This window comes from Leuresthes tenuis, unplaced genomic scaffold (assembly GCF_036924035.1).
Source record: "Leuresthes tenuis unplaced genomic scaffold, fLeuTen1.0.hap1 SCAF_14, whole genome shotgun sequence".
NCBI classification, from domain to species: domain Eukaryota; kingdom Metazoa; phylum Chordata; class Actinopteri; order Atheriniformes; family Atherinopsidae; genus Leuresthes; species Leuresthes tenuis.
In genome coordinates this window covers 22,648,939-22,665,639 of record NW_027325368.1, presented here as the reverse complement: position 1 = coordinate 22,665,639, position 16,701 = coordinate 22,648,939, and the positions used below count along the sequence as shown (strand labels likewise).

General features: G+C 41.5%; 1 protein-coding gene across 6 annotated transcripts in view; it reads left to right on the top strand.

The window, feature by feature from the left end:
* Positions 1-5,019, top strand: part of tnk2b (tyrosine kinase, non-receptor, 2b) — a 48,605-nt gene extending 43,586 nt beyond the window's left edge. For all 6 annotated transcript variants that reach the window (XM_072364398.1, XM_072364400.1, XM_072364399.1 and 3 more), the window contains 2 exons: positions 1,280-1,410; positions 2,682-5,019. In XM_072364398.1, coding sequence (XP_072220499.1) covers positions 1,280-1,410; positions 2,682-2,688 — 138 coding nt within the window. In that variant the 3' untranslated portion in view covers positions 2,689-5,019. The remainder of the gene's footprint in view (positions 1-1,279; positions 1,411-2,681) is intronic.
* Positions 5,020-16,701: the final 11,682 nt, after the last annotated feature.

Below are 16,701 nucleotides of genomic sequence, written 5' to 3'. Positions count from 1 at the left end.
GTCTCACTAAGAACACACAGGCTGTGGGATTCAAACCCCAAGCACATCATCTGGTTGTGTTTGTCCAGTTTTGTTAATATATCTATATGATGAGTTTTTTTTGGTGTTACAAAACACGTTAAGAGCACAATCAGCCATCGACACTGGCTGGGTTTCTGCAGAGCACCACCCAGTCTCAGAAAGGCCACGTGGGCCTTTTTCCAAGTGTTGTGTGGAATGAATGACGTGAGAAGTTGGAGGTAGTTAAAGACTGTAGAAGCAAGGCTTAGAGAGGAGGGTGGGAGGGCAACGAGCCGGCCAACCAGCAGACAGATATATTGTAGAAAGCAACAGAAAGTAAACACATCGCCATTCTGATACTTCCACTTGCACCTCTGCTTGAGAATCACTCTGTGGTTCAAACATTTGGCTGAATTACCTCAATATTAGAGAGTTTAGTGTAAGCGGTCAGAGGCAGGCGGTGTCATCAGCTGGTGGTGCCAGATTACCATATTCATTGCATGAAGGTATAGAATCATCCCCCCCCCCCCCCCCCCGAGTAATTTTAAGGCCAGTAGAGTCCATTTATCACAGCAAAGCTGTCAGAATAAACAATTCTTAGGAACACACATGATAACTGTGAGAGTCCCATTTTTACTGCTTTTTGTCGTGTTTTTTTTTTCTTTTTTTTGTCTTCCACCGTCGCACTTGGAGAACGCACGTTGTATCACAGCAAAATAAAAACATTTTGGGGTTCAATTCATCAAACAACGAGCTCAGGAGTGGGACAGTTATGGCGCTCCACTGAAAGGCTTGTGACTGAGTCATCAGGGGTAAACACTGCTGTGCTGCCGAGTGAATTCTGAATTCTTACGAGTGGTTTTCTGTAATAACATTTTTCGACTGGATATAACTGCGAAGAGATTGTAATTTAGACTTTCGGAAGGTAATTTGTATTTTATGGGTTTACATTGAGTATAGAGGGAGAGCTTTGTTGATCCTGTCTCTGTGAGGCAGCAAAAAAGGAACGGCACAAATAGACACTCTGACCTGTCTATGTGTTTGAACCACAGGGGGCTCAAGGGAACACTTCAGTATTCCTTGATAGTAGCAGAAAAGGTCTGTAAGAAAAGAACAAAAAGCAATCCAGATGTCTCGGAGTCAATCTAAGCTGCAGAAGTGAGCAGGAAACAAGATGCTGAGCTTGTATAAAGACTGAAATGATCTAATACTCACTGCTGCTCCAATAAAAAAGTCAATCCTTGTCCTGACGCTTGGACCTGTTTATCTGCCTCTGCAGGTGGAGCAGTTGTTCTGTTTGGGTCTGAGGAGCAGGTCAGAGTGTCTAAAGCTGCTGGAGACGTGTGACTGGAACCTGGAGCAGGCCAGCACTCACATGTTAGATAACTATGGATCCACAACAAGACAAAGGTAGGCTTTATTTATTTATTTATTCATGCTTTTTTTTTTTTTACTTTGGGTCCAGACTTTCCACAAAGAAGAAGTCTTTTAAAATGGAACACGCTCACATTCCTGGACAGATTTGCTGTTAATATATCTGGAATTTATATAGCCGTCTTTAATCTACTCTCAAACATGATCCACACATCTATCTGGCACCTTTTGACAGTAATGTCACTTGGATATTAATCAGGAAATTGTTTCCGGAAATTGAATCCAGTCACTTATGACCCTGTCGCTACTGCCGACATGACACCGGTTTACTGGTTTCCCTCTTTGGAAAACTTCCCATTTAAAATCTGCTTCCCAGTTGAGCCGCAGGAGATTCTTCCAGTGTATTCACACTTGGGGTTGACTTTAGTTTCTCCACAGACAGAACGCAGACAGGTATGATGCAACGTGAACTCTGGTGTGTTCTGTTAATTGAGCTGAGGCTCCCCTGTTTTCATTACTGGAGAAAAGAAGATTTATCGAGTGGAAGTTTTTCTGTTTGAAGCGTTTAAAATGCCTAAACAATTAGAGCCCCGTTGCAGCAGCACAAGCACGTTGACGTGTGTGGGTGCAGCATTGCAGTGTGGAAAAGAGCTGGATTATGTTTGGGGAAAAAGGGAAAGTTTGGTTGATAAATACACTCATCCCTGCTCTAATTGCCCTGAAAAACCGTGGAATGAGGCCTCTGCTGCATATCGTCTCATTGTCTGAGCAGCGCACTGCAGCACAGCCTGCAGAGGCAGGCAGGGTGGCTTTATGTTTAACTTACAGTATACAGTGAGATAGAAGCACAGTGTCACGTGTGGCGTAGAATTCGGGCATTTCAAGACCTTGTTTGTTTTTCACTAAAGACATTGGATCAGAGGCAAACTAGTTTGCTGCACTTCTTATCATTGCAGAGCGTCCACTTCCTGTGAGATGTTTATTCACAGCTCTTTCACAGTCTTGGGTACATTTGTTACCCCAACACCAAAATCTTTACAGCATTACATGAACTAACCTCTCAGAGAAGAGACAATTAGACACAAGAATGTATTACAAATGACAAGATTTTAGATGGCAGATTAAACACTGAGTTGAAGGAAACTGCTAAACTTTTTGAGCGCTGCTTGCACCGTTCCTCCTTCATCTCAGCTCAAAAGAAGAAATCTCCTGGAATGACGATATAAAGGTCATTAAAGGTAATTCAGGAGGATTTAGCACCACATCTCATATTCTCAATCTAATTTAAAGCTTCTTTATATTTGCAGACGGTGACAGAAGTCTCAAGCTGCTGGGCTTCGATTTGGAGCTTCATCCTCGGTGAAGCATCATCAGACGGTGAATCTTCTCTCAACCCTTTCTGCACGACGCAAAACTCCCACGTCCAGTCGGAAGACTTTAAATATGAAGACTTGAGCACAAAAAAAAGTTAACTTCTCCTTGGCCCCATTTGCAATTACCATGAGGCTGAGAAGAAAAGAGGAAAAAGACGGACAGTTTGACTTTGATGTGAAGGTTATGTGATTGTTGCACTTAGAAAGAAACTGTGCACCGCCACCCAGGTGGAAACTGACCACGCTGTGCGCACGCCACCGGCGGATCTGCCTGGAAGGAGGGAGTCACCCTGACAGATGCCCATGGGGGTGCAGATTCTGGATGCGACGGTCGCTTTCAGATCCTCGCTGCTGCTGCAATTACACTGTTGACCAACTACCGTGAGATGACTAGCACAATATACACAGAAGCACTTTCTGAAGAGGTCCGCACTCTGCCAACAAGTCACGTTAGCATATTGAACAAAATCCCCCCTCGATTCAGTGAGAAACCTGAAAAAGTCACTCAGTGAGCAGAGTCAGCACTGAACTTAAACTCTGTCCAGGATACATACGCCTCATTAAAGGTCAACCTCGAGTATTGGCAGCTCTGTCGTCACAATTTTTTTTCTTTACCTGTGACACATCCAAGCAGAATAAAACACCTTTGTGGCAGTTAAGGCAGAATTATCCAGGTAATGGTTTTACCTGCTCTAAGACGGCTGAAGGCGTGACTGCGGGGGTCGTCTGCTGCTCAACGCCTGTGGAGGAAGAGCGTGTGCAGAAAGAATCCATCTGCAAGAGAAAACTGTGATTTCTCCATAGCAAAACAGATAAAGGATAATAATGTCCTCACTTAATTTATAGTTTGAGGAAGAGAGTTGGTCCCGTTTGTCCAAGGTTCTTTTAAAGGCCCACAACTCTGTCAGAGGAAGTTTATGTTCAGGATATAAATGATGTCATCGTTATGTTTGTATCGGTTGCAACTGTGTTTATTTTCAGTGTAATTTTAATATATTTTGAAGCCAACCCTCAGAGAAGGGAGAACCGAGACTGCAAGTCACGGTATTTTTTTAAACTTTTACTGTCTCTCCCGTCTGTGACGTTTGTCACAGGAGACTTTAAAAAAAAAAACACCACCACCGACAAACAAACACCCAGTCTGTGGAAAATTCCTCCATCCCAGATACAATCTGTCCTGATTTCCTCCCCATAAGCACTTTGTCCTCACTCAGCACCTTCGCATCAGCTGAAATCTCCTGCCAGCACCGGGCTCTTTCTGCGCTCACCCAGAATTTGTTGGCAGCTAATAATGGCGGAGTAGTGAGATTTACTCCATAATCATCACTTTAAACGACAGCTGTGAGGTTTCGGTCAGCACCTTCTGGGGTGATGAATTAAAACTGCTGGACGTGGGAGGAGAATTAATTTCTATTCCAGACTCTTAGCGAGTCGGGACTCTTTTGGAAGGAGGTGAAATGTTTCAGGTTAACACCCATTATTTTGAAGAATGGCTAAAAAAAAACTGAAGGTGTGATCACATGCACCTCCTGAGGAGGTAACCTCCTGACGTGTCTGAGTGTTATCTGTTTGGGCAGAAACTGCAAACGGCCGCTGACAAACCCGCGGCAGAGCCACAGCTCGCCTGGCACACGACACGGCTGAAAAGAAGCCATTTGGAATAGATTCAAAGGAAGCACAAGACTGATTGTGGAAGACATGTTTCAGTTTGCGCCCCCCCCCCTCTCGAGCTGTAAAATCTGCAGCCAACTTCAGACCTGTGGCCATTGTTAAATGTTTACTCCGTTTCCCTCCACAGAGTGAGATAAAGTAGTCCTTAAGCGCTGATTTAAGGCCAGCTTTGCCACCCCCCGTCCGAAGCGACATGAAACAGACAGACGGGTGGACGTGACGCTGCCTGTCCTCCTGTTGTTGTCTTCACACCAAGCTGCTGTAAGTTGTGCTGGGACTGAAATCAACCTTGTGGTGTTCTGATCAACCCAAATCCACATTCTCCTGTTGTGATGTTCAGTTCTGTGTAGATTTTGTTTATCAGATGTGTTTCTGCGGAAGCTTTTTTTATTTTCTGTTTTTTTAAAGCTATTTATCTTACTTTAGCTGTTCCTCCTTCAGCTCGCCACCTCTTTGTTTGCTTCCTCAGAATATGTTCTGTCATAAATGCCTCTGGTAAAGTTGGTTTTCGTGATTTCTCTCCTCCTGGTGTTGATGGAAACGAAGTTCATGCTGCCGAATTTATAAATGTATTTTTTATTAAAGAATTAATTATTTTTTACATTTCTCCTCCTTGTTTTCACTAAACCTAACACAGCGCTCCAACACATTTCTGATGATGATTAGACAGTTACTGAACTTGAACAAATGTTCTATCCCTTTTAATATAAATGAATGATTTCTACTTAAAATCTAAAGTATTCGGACACCCGATGGACTTTGGACTTTAAAAGCGTTCCACACCTGGTTACAAAATATTTCTTGAGCAAACTAGTGAAGCTGTAATGCCCCCCGGGACAGATCCATGTGATAGGAGAACGGCCTGTATATGAGCATAAGTGGCGCCGCCACTTCTCCAAATGTGCGTAAACATATCAGCGAGGCGAAGGTTTTAAATGCAGCACCAGTGGTAATTTGTGCTCAGAGATGGAGGGGAAATTACTGAAAATTGCACAATTTGAACATCACGCATACAAAAGCGGATGGCTGATGTCTCTGGGACCAAGACAGCCTGAAAGCAAGTATTTCGATTTGGTTAGAAATGACTGCAGGATGCTATTAGAAAATATTGAAGAGCCGGAATGGTGAGGGGAGGGGTCTTCCCACACACCTGTTTGCTGGTTGCTGCCTGGGGCGGGAGGGGCCAGGAGGATGAATATTTCTGCTGGTTCGGGGTCTGTGGTGGCTGGGGGCCTGCTGGTCCCCTGGGGGGCTGCTGGCCCCCTGGTGAGTTGAGGGAGGGAGGACGTGTGGCTGTATGGGACGTGCAAGTGTGTGTGGTGATGACTGGGCCTGGGTTGCCCCTGGTTCCCGGGGGGCCTCTGCCCTATGCTTATGGGGGCTCTGTCTGGGGGCTTCCTCTGCAGTCTTCTGGGTGGATGCGTGGTTGTCCCTGTGGTGGGCTTCCTGGGTTCTGTGCTCTGTGGGGGCTGCTGGTGGCCTGGGTCTTGTGGCCCTCTCTGCCTGCTTCTGATTGCTTGGGGGGGGGGGGCTCTGTACACTTATACACTCATAACTAAGCAGGGTTACCATGTAGGTCCTGTGCCATGGGTGTTGCATGTTCTCACACACACACACACACACACACATTCATTAGCCCAGTAGCAGTTTATGTGTTATCCTGTGGTTTCAGGTCATCTATATCCACAGCTGTGTTGTATGCGATTGCCGCTACTTGTGCTTGTTTTTGTTTGTTTGTGTGTTGTTTTTTCTCTGCTTTCAGGTGCTCCTGGTGGCTCTAAGGCTGGATTCCCAACAGAGGCCGTGGATTGTCTTCTGTTTTGTTTTTACAGGTGTAGAAGCTGGTTGTCTGGTTTTTGTTTCTATTTTTGTTCTGTTTCTTCTTCTTCTTTCCTTATCCCCCAGTCCGGTTCAGCTCTATTACATGTTATATATTGTTAACAAAAATAAATAAATGGGCAGTTGATGGACATCAAGGGGAGCTTTACATTTATAAAGCTTCCCTTGGCAAAGCAAATCTGTTTGGCACTGTTGAGCTACACTGACTGTGGGCGGACGAGCACTAAAGGTACCGCTGGGAATCCATACGCACGCAGGGTCACAGCCCTGTGCAGAAGTCTTGAGCCACCCCACATTTCTTTATATTTTGCTTCCACGGAGCCAGACTTTCACATCATCTTTTCAAGGGGGTTCTACGTCTTTTGGGCATTCGGCTGCTTTTTCACAAATTCTGTTTTTCAGTTTTTGCACCAAAGAAAAAGAAAAGACCCTCAGTGAGTCTGGAGAACTGCTGCTCAGGACCACTGAAAAAAAAAAAAGACCACAAAGCCTGGCTGCTTTGAGGCAAACAATAAAGAAATGAGATGTGGATCGAGACATTTGCTCAGCGGTTCACATTGTTCTCATATTATAAAGAAATGTGATGTCATTTTGACGAACCTCCTTCCTTTAAGCCTTTAATCAGTCCCAGTGCCAGAGACGATGTCCAAGTGCTTTTGAACCATTAAACTTTAGGCTCTTTGTTCTCGCTGTCCTTCATATAATGATCTAAACTCGGGTTAAAGCAGAGGCCTGGCAGTGTAATGTAAGTGTCCATTCTTCTGTTTCAAATTAGGCAGGAAACCCAAAGCCTAGAGTGTAAAAACATTAATCGTTGCAATTTGGAGTTGAAAGTGCTGAGCAAATTGCACCTTACAGTCACGCTTGTTGGACTGTAAAGCTGCCTTGGTGTTTCTTTGAGCCACGAGCTAATGCAGTAGTAATTGCTGCTGATGTGTGGCAGGAACATAATGTGCACCTTGGTCACCATCTTAGTTTTATATGCTCCCATTAGCACTGAAAGTACAGCTGAGACTGATGGGCATGTGAAAAGCATAAACGTGCTCACATTTTATGGCAATAGTTGTCAAGATGCAGTAGAAGCATATAAATGTAGCCAGGGTCCTATGCCTCCCAGTCCTGTCCCCAGTCCTCCCCTATGGATCACTGTGATGTCAGCCATTGGTTTCTGAACTGTCATTTTGGTGCCCTTAAAAAATATTTTTGGCCTTTGGCGTGTTAGTCTTTTTGAAGCCAGAACTTAAAATATCTTTGATAACTAATAACTGATAAATAATAAGCAGATAATACTGCACGTGTGTGTATTTAGGCTGGAGCACACTGGTGAACAGCAAGCACCGTTACAAAAGCCCTGCAGAAGTGTACTGCTCTGCAGGTAAGAAACCAAGTGTAAGTTACATGTATCCAAACAGAAGTTTAAACTAATCCATACATGTGGCTGAAAACATTTCAACGGTGAACATTTTATTCTGCAATAAAAATACTTTTTACTTGACGTAAGAATTCTTTTTTGAATTATAATTGAAGTTCTCACAGCGAGAGGGTTTGTGGTTGGAGTTTCCTTCCACTGTCCTAAAAACATGCATGTAGGGTTAATTGGTCATTCTAAATTGGTGTAGTGAGTATGAGTCTGCATGGGTGCTTGTTTCTGTGTGGCCCTGTGATGACCTGGTGACCTATCCAGGATGTACCTGCCTCTGCACCAATGGCAGCTGGAACAGAATGAAGTGGATATAAAAAATATATAGAAAAAAATGAATGGATGGATAGTTTAGCATTCATATCAAATCCCACTAACTGGTACAACGAAGCCAGCTGCTGATGTAAATTTGTGCCTGCATTGTCTTTTTATTAGACAGATATAAATGAGGGATTAACATCATCAATCATAATACACTGAGTGTATGACATGCTGCCTCCTCTGTAGGTTAGTCTGCTGCTTTCAGGACGTGATATTTGATCAAAATATTCATATTTTCAACCAATTTAAGATGGACAAATGCAATATGGAAGCTAACAGTTTGTGTGCTCAGACGCCAGCTGCATCGGGAGACATGTGATATTAAGTCCTGGTGTGTGTGTGTGGGGGGGGCAGTGTGCCGCTGGTGTGTTTTCAGCTTTTTTTCTCTCACTCACTGTGTTGTCAAACTCCGTTGCCTAAAAACTTATTTACAACTTTCCATTGTTGACAACATAAAAACCTCAAGACATGCGAGACTCCCCCTTTCACCTCCGCCGGTGGTTCAAGTCTTTTTCTTAATGGTCCTACGTAAGCTGATTTTGAGCCTTCTGGTTATGGTATTGCGGTTTAAGGTAATTCTGCAATGGCTTTTTGTCTGACACTTATAAACCTTGTCCATCTTTTATATACAGCCTATAGCAGAACCCTATTCTGAAAATCACCCATGTTATATTAAGAAAATACAGAGCTTTACAACTTGCTTTTCAGGCTTGTATGTTTTAAAAAACTGAGGAAAGTACATATAAAAGCACTTAGGAGACTCTAAGTCACATTCAGTGAAATATGAATTTGTGAACTGTAATGTATTAGAAACCTGAGATAGATACTGAGACATTTAACCAGAAAAAGCTGACCTATCTAATCAGTGTTGGTTTGAGGCATTTTTGTTAAATGTTTCATAAACTGAACATGAACTCAAAGATGTTACTCAAAGATTTAATCAAGGAGTATCTGACGGCTTGACTCATTGAAATAAAAATGGGAATCTTTGAGACTCTTATAATAAACTGAGTGTTATGCAGAGTTATGCGTTCACTTTGTATGGGAGAAGCTGCAGAAACTTCCTCCTCAGTCCTCTTGGCCTTATTGTGTGTTGTGAGAGATCGATCTGAATCAATTAGGCCGTGTTTATGTTTGCGATCATCGACGCTCCAACAATGCGTGGCCTTGAGAGAATAAACCTTACACGTAGCATTGTGTCAACCGCATTGATCCTCGCAACTCACCTATCAATTGACCTTCAAATTATACATTCATGTCACCCAAGGCAACATCATAAACTGTTTTGGATGAGTTCAGACCTAGAAGTGCATGTTACAGGTTAATTCATTTATTGCTGATACGGCTGGAATACCAGTGACAAAAAAAAAGAAAAAAAAAAAGTGTCTCGGTCAATAAAACAAGAAAAGTTCATCAAATAAAATTGAATCATGTGGTCAAGTTCATATTTGCACAGAGGAACCTCTGAAAGTTCAGACTAACAAACACAAATCATCTTTGATCTTTTCCCCCTCCTTCATCAATCACTACCCTTTTATTCCTTTACAAACACACACACACACACATTCTGCTTTACTCTTGGACACAAGTAACTCCTGCTTACTAATGAGAGCCCCAGCTGGACCTCTATTCATCTTTGCGGTGTGTTGTGGTGTGTGTACAGTGTCATTACTTGGTCCCTGGGCAAATTATTAATGTCTAGTCTTCCAGTTGTTTTGGACTCTAAAGCAGTGATTTTACAGGATCCCCAAGAGAAATTATTGCAAACAGAGGAGGGTAAATAAGGAGGGAAGAAAGACCAAGCAAAAGCAGGAGAAGCTGCCAAAAAAGTGCCAAGGAGCAGATAAGAGTATTCTTTTTTACCATCCGGGAAAATATGTATTTATATATGTGTGCGTTATTGTGTCTACAGTGTGCTTTATAGAACACGGTTAGACAATCTCTTTGCTTTTTTTTTGTGTTTCTCTCTTTTAACTCGAAAATAAGGGTGTATTTTTTTCACCAAGCCTGTCAGTTTTTCCTCCCCCACCATCCTCTTTGTTGTTTGGAGTTGAAACTTAAGCTCAGAGCAGAGTGTGAACTGCAGCACAGACGCAAACCGACCAAGAACGATGGATAGGCCAGTGGAGGAGCAGAGAAAGACAGTGTTGACAGGATGACGGGAAAAGGAAGATGAACAGGAGTGACATTCGAGAAGCTGGAGCAGAGACGGAGAGGCAGGCTGCTGCCTGGTCTGAGAGAGAAATGGGGGGTTGCTTCACTGCATACATCCTTATTCTTTCCATCACTTATATCTATCTTGTTTTTCTTTTACCGTGCCTTAGAAGCAGGAACCCCTTCTATTTTCTATCTAGCTTTAGTTGAATTACAACCTCAAATTAAAAGAGATATGTTTACAAATTTTATATAATGAACCTTGATAAAACTAGTCCTAGTTTGGGTGTCATATGATCTAATTTAAGTGTCATCTTAATAGTTTTTTTTCAAAAACATATAAATAAATATACCACACATCCATTCATATAGAACAGTATAAGCATGATATGTTCATAAAATAATACTTGAAAAGACCTTTATAAATCTGTTTTATTTCCGTGCTGTGAAATTGCATTGCTTTCTTCTCCCTCCGTGTAGATTGCGGTGATAACACAATAACCCAATAAGAGATTTACTGCTGGTGCTGTAATAATTTTAGCACCAACAGCTAGTGTTAACATCTGATTTATTGCAAGTTATACAGCTATGCTAGCTTCTTAGCTATGCTAGCTTAGCTGGCTTTAGTGTCAGCAGTAGCTTGTTCTCCAAAAGAAATTTTACACTCAATTAATTCTGAGACTGGTTTATGTGTCAAAATACCTCAATCACTTCAGTGTGAGTTACTATTACAATACATGTTTTAACTCTTCATAAATTTAGAATTTCATTTTACAAATTTAAACATTATTTTTTCATTCTCCGTTGGGAATTAATAAAGCTGCTGTCTATTCTACTCTGCTCTTTGACAAGCCCCAAGTTCAAAATTTCCCTTTGAACTGAGTGTTTCTGCTCCCCACACCTTTGAAGTAGTCCACTTTACAGGGAACAGAACAATCGGAACACAGCCTATGTCTCTCTTTACTAATTTTTTTATTTTTCCTTGTACATTCTGTTTAGTTCTGCCTCTTGTTTTTGATTCAAACCATTTCTTAGTTTGTGGATTACTTCATACGTTTTCTGTTATCTTGGGCAGTGTCCTGATTGTCCACTTGCCCACTACATGCTGTTTAGAGGACTCATTACAGATTAATGGGCATATTTCAAACAACACTTGAATGCAACAGTGCACCTTAACTATGCACTTGATAAGCGCAATCAGGTGTTGCTGGAACAAACACGAACAACAAGCAGATAGGTACATGGCAATCCTGAGGTGAAGGACGGCATAAGTTTGCAGTATTTGGAAAAGATAATTGGAGAGGATAATGAGAAGTCAAAGGAAATACTGTGCTCTGGGTTTCTTTACAGGTTAATGAAAAAATGTCTTCACAACTTGAAGGATGGATGTTGAAAACTAGAGCAAAATTTTTTACAGATCCTCGGCTGCTTGGTAACATAGTATCGATGACCTTTGGGACGAATGCTATTGTGATAGTTATTTTTGTAATGTAAATTATTTCTAAAATCCTCCATACTGAGGATGAAGGTTTGACTTATGAGTCTGTTTACATTCTATGATCTCCAGTCTTGGCCAAACTTTTCAAAGTGTAGTGGAACTCTCTAGGCAATGCAATCTACGTGCACTGAAAGACTGTAACCTCATGAAACACCTTCAAACACCACAATCTATAAATCTAAAGACTGCTTTGACAAAGCTGCTGCTCCTGTATCCACAGCTTTGCTTTGCAGCCTGGCAAAGTAAAAGGTCTTCAATTATTCGCTCCAGACACAATCATGATAGGTTACTGGCACTTCTAGTTTATTGGTCCCACTTAAGTTAGTAAGTTAGCAGCCACAGTATTGTCAATGGTTAGCAGTAGACAAACAACCAAGTCAAGTTTTCTTCTTCCCAAAGAGGAAAACGGGGCAAAAACGGCAGTGTCACAGTTTATTGCAACAGAGTTGCAGCCCTTTACTCAAGTATGAGTACCTGAGAGCATCAGCCTCGAAAAACAGGAGAAAAAGCAATAAGTTTGCAATTGTTCAAGCACAGTCTTACTGGTATCTTGTTCTTTAGACAGATGAGACCAAAACAGAATAATCTGATAATGCAATGCCTGTTATTTCAATAAGAAGAACTCATAACTGATTTAACAAGAACTCCCAGAATAAAAACTGAATTGAACGCAGTGGAAGTTTTTATCATCCTGTGGAAATGCTTTGCTGCCTCTGGTTGATGGAGGCACTGAATACATCAAAAGAATTACCAAAGCCTCATAGAGTGCAGTGTGTTACTTTGTATCAGAAAACTTAAGCTTCAGTCTTTCAGCAGGTTAACAACTTGAGGCATATTTCCAACAACACAAACGAATAGCTGAAAGGGAAAAGATGAACTGCTGTTGGTTAGTTTATGCCTGAACTGAATTCTATTGAAGGTCTCCGGAGGGAGTTGAGAGTGGCTAAAAAGACTCCTGCGAATATGTGCGAGCTGTTGCATGCAGCAATGCAGGAGTGAAGAAAATTAACAGTGGAAAGGTGCAAAAAGCTTATAGATGGATGCAATAATTTGAGGCCATATAGAAGACATTTGCTTTTTCTACGATCTGAATGGGCAGTAGTAGATTTGTTCACTTGTAGGAGGGAGACAGGAAAGTGGGCATGGCAGGTGTCTGCCCAACCAGTCGAGCTACAAAACAGGCAAAATAAGATATACGTGATTCCATCTGACTCCGATGCTGTTACTGAGGGTTGGTTCATCACGATCACAGCTACTCTCCGGTGAGATAATTATTTTGAAAACAAACAAAAAATGGCTTTAAAGCAGATGACCAAGAGAGCACTGGAAAAGGGAAACTCAATCACTTGTATTATGTGCCCTTTGAATTTTGTTGGCACCCCCGTGTGTACTTTGTGTAACATCCTTTATTTGCTAAACTTGTTTTTTTTTTTATCTGAAATTTGTGTAAATTGAAAATTCTCACAAATACTGCTTGATAAACACAAGTGTTGTCGTGTTGACGTGTTGTCACAATTACTTTAAAATGTCTGTGAATGTAGGTGGTCCTTGATTCTGTATTTCTATATCACTATTAGAACTCCTACTTCCCTGTGCATCTGTTCCTCTAACTTTACTTACTTTACTTTATCTTTAGTTCTTCAAAACCCAGTCAACATACAGTACATTGTGTTCAGACCTTAGATCAATAAATTCTAGGGAGAAGATATGCAGTCTACTTTGGGAAACTGGGTGAGAACACAGAAAGGTGGAGTGTGTTTTGTCATTGAAAGAGTGGACAAACAATGAACATCAGTTAATCATTGTGCTTATGGCTAGAGGTTGCCTTTTGTTCGCTGTACCCATGTACTTGTAGGTTTTTGCGGCATTATCTAACCTTGAGCAACTAATGAAGCCTCCATTTCATCTGTTAACTCTTCCTTTTTAACTTTATTTTCTTTTTACGTTGCTTCATTAAATGGTGGCAAAGCATTCTCCTTCTAAGCCTGAATATTAATTTACACTGAAGTTAATCTCCCACAAAGCATTCAACCTGACATTGTGTAATCAAATATCCCAAGACGCTGTGTACAATGTCCTATCATTCAACATAATAAGACATGAATGTGTGAACACCATCAGTGAAATACTTTCAGAGCCTGGCCAGTTATCGAGCTTATAAATAACAGTTATATTGGTAAATTATATGCATGTTCCTTCCGCCGATCTCCACTCATGGATGTAATTGGATTTCTCGGAGGTGCAGATGCATGGGCATAATAAGGCATACTGTATAGCACAGGTGCACATGTGAAATGTGCAAGAATGGTAGCTTGGAGGAAAGTAGATCAAAGAGGGTGATGTTATTACTGTGCGACAGCTGTAGGATAAAAAAAACCTCACTAGGTCCAACTTTCCTGACACAATAACTGCTGTCTGTAAATGCAAATGAAACAGGTTGACTTCATGTACTTGAAATTGACTTGTGCAGTCATATAAAGAGGGTACAACGCTAACACCAATCCCATCTTCCTGCATAACTGCCTTAATCACAGTTTTACAGCAATAAAACCTACCATGAGGCTCCTTTATGTGCGATTATGCTTTCTTTGGGCAATTTTGTCAGGCAGGGGGCACACTCAATTTATAGAGAAATTTTATTCTTTGGGACTTGCCCAGAGCAGTTGATGACTGCATTATTTGAACCTTTCAGTCAAGCTCATCCCGAACCCAACCCTGAAACTTTATTGAGGTCAAATTGGGCGACTCAGATGGCTATGTCATAACTGGTGGCATGCAATCCTCCTTTCCTATCCAAGTAGTTTTTGCACAGCATTGAGTTGTGCTTGAGGTTACTGTCTTGCTGCATGACAAAGTTGGGACCTATCAACCAAGCTTCTGAAAGTACAGCATGATACAGTAAGATGGAGTGATACCCATGTTCAAAATGACCAGCTGTGTAGTGACACAATCACTGATCTTCCACTATGCTTCACTGTGGGGGGAAACCATGCTTTCATCCATCTGACAATGAATATGAACACAGAAGGTTGAAACAAAGCTGAACCCTGACTTGTCTAATCCTTAAGAATATGTGCCAGCTTTTCTCTGTTCAATGTAGCTGCTCTTCAGCCCATTTCAGTCTACTCTCTTTGTTTTTTCTTCAGAGCGTAAAAGTTGTTTCTTCAAAGAAATCCTGCCCATGCAAGCCTGCCATCGAGAGCAATCTTAAGATCTTTGATGTAGACACTACAGTTGGTTGGGGGACCTCCCATGATGCACTTTTCCTTGCTCTGCTCTCTTTTACTCTCCATGTACATATAACATTATTGTTGTCATTAACTTGTGTTTCTCTATCTCAGCAGGTATGCCTGGGCTGGTGTCATGGTGCTTATTGTCCCCTTTTTCTTTTCCTCTCAACCCCCAGCTGGTTGAGGCAGATGGCTGCCCTTTCTGAGTCTGGTTCTGCTGGAGGTTTCTTCCTGTTAAAAGAGTTTTTTTTCTTTCCACAGTCACCTCGTGCACGCTCAGGATGTGTGATTGAATCGAAGAGAAGTTTTGCTGCAATCTGTTGGTTTCCTTATTTAGTCTTTTTTAATTGACTACGATTTGGACTCATTTGGAATTTAATGAATTTGATTGGATTATGATTGAATTCCAGTCAGTGGGGTTACATGAGTGCCATCAGACCGGATTGATGGCTAAATTACAGTAAAACTGAGTTATTCAGTTCATGTAGACACCTTAATCCGATAAAAAAAAACGGATCAGATCGGGTTCGCGATCGGATTAAAACCCCGAGATAACTCGATCCAAACGTACACTAAACGCGCATGTAGGCGGCAGAAGCACGTGGTGGATCGGATCGAGCGTTCTGCGCATGCTCGAGATATTTTCCCAGGATCGTCACCCTTGTTGTTGCTGTCGTCGTAAAGAAACAAACAATGCGATGGAGAATGCCTTGTTGTGCATCGCGTTTGTGCCATAACCAGCTCATCACAAACAAAATGTAGAGGGACGCAGCTTCATCTTGCTCTTCGTTCGCCATCTTTCACAAATACCTGAGTTTGCTGTTGTTGGTGGTGAAGACGTCAACCAGAAGTGGCTCTATTAGCGATAGTTGAAATGGGTACAGCGCCACCTATCGAACTGGGGTATGACTGACATGCTTTGTGCCAGTGATTCGATTCATTCACCGCCATATATCCGAGTATAATTACTCTTGCTCAGACAAGCATAACCCAACAATAGCTATAATCAAGTTAATCTCATCATGTAAACCCACTGACTGAGATTGTAGTTGGTTTGAATTGGATTGTATCTTTGAGATGCCTTGAGATGACAGTTTGACATGTGACTTTAGGTCGAGATGTCAGTTGAGGACCAGTTAAGCATCCATCAAGCAAATTAGAGTTGTAGGGAAAGTGACCCTCTGCAGGGAAAGTTCTCTGGGGACTCCCACTGTGACACAGGTACCCCAGTGAGCAGGAGCCTGGGATTTTTATGTCAAACCGCATTTCAGTATGGATGAAATTGGAACAATTAAGCAACAGTTCAGTTCTTCTTATGCTGTAGTTTTTATTAGTGGAACTTAATCACCATTTTGCTGAAGATGACAGTGAATGCTGGTTTCTGCAGCTTTGTTTATAACTCATCGTCAGTGAATATAAAAAAAATCCTTTTAAAAGAACACTAAATTTGAGGTTGTTCTTTATATTTAGGAAAAAAAAAACACATCTTGTTCAAATTTTCTGCTTTGAAATTACTTTTGATTTTTTTTTTTATGATTCTGATGATTTAATACTTGGCTTGGCAACATGCTGACAATGTGACACTCCATAGAAATTACCAGGCTTATTATCTTTTCTTTCCCGTAATTTCCAGTTCTGTGCTCATTCATCCTTTTGAAAAATATGTTAATTTAGCACATTGGGCTGCATCACTCTCCAACATCTTTTGTTTTTGACACTAATGCTTTTCAGCCCCTGCCGGCATCTTTTGAAATCTATTTTCTCCTTTTCAAAAGTCTTTTTTGCTATGTCAAAGGATGAATAAAGACGACTTGTAAAGCC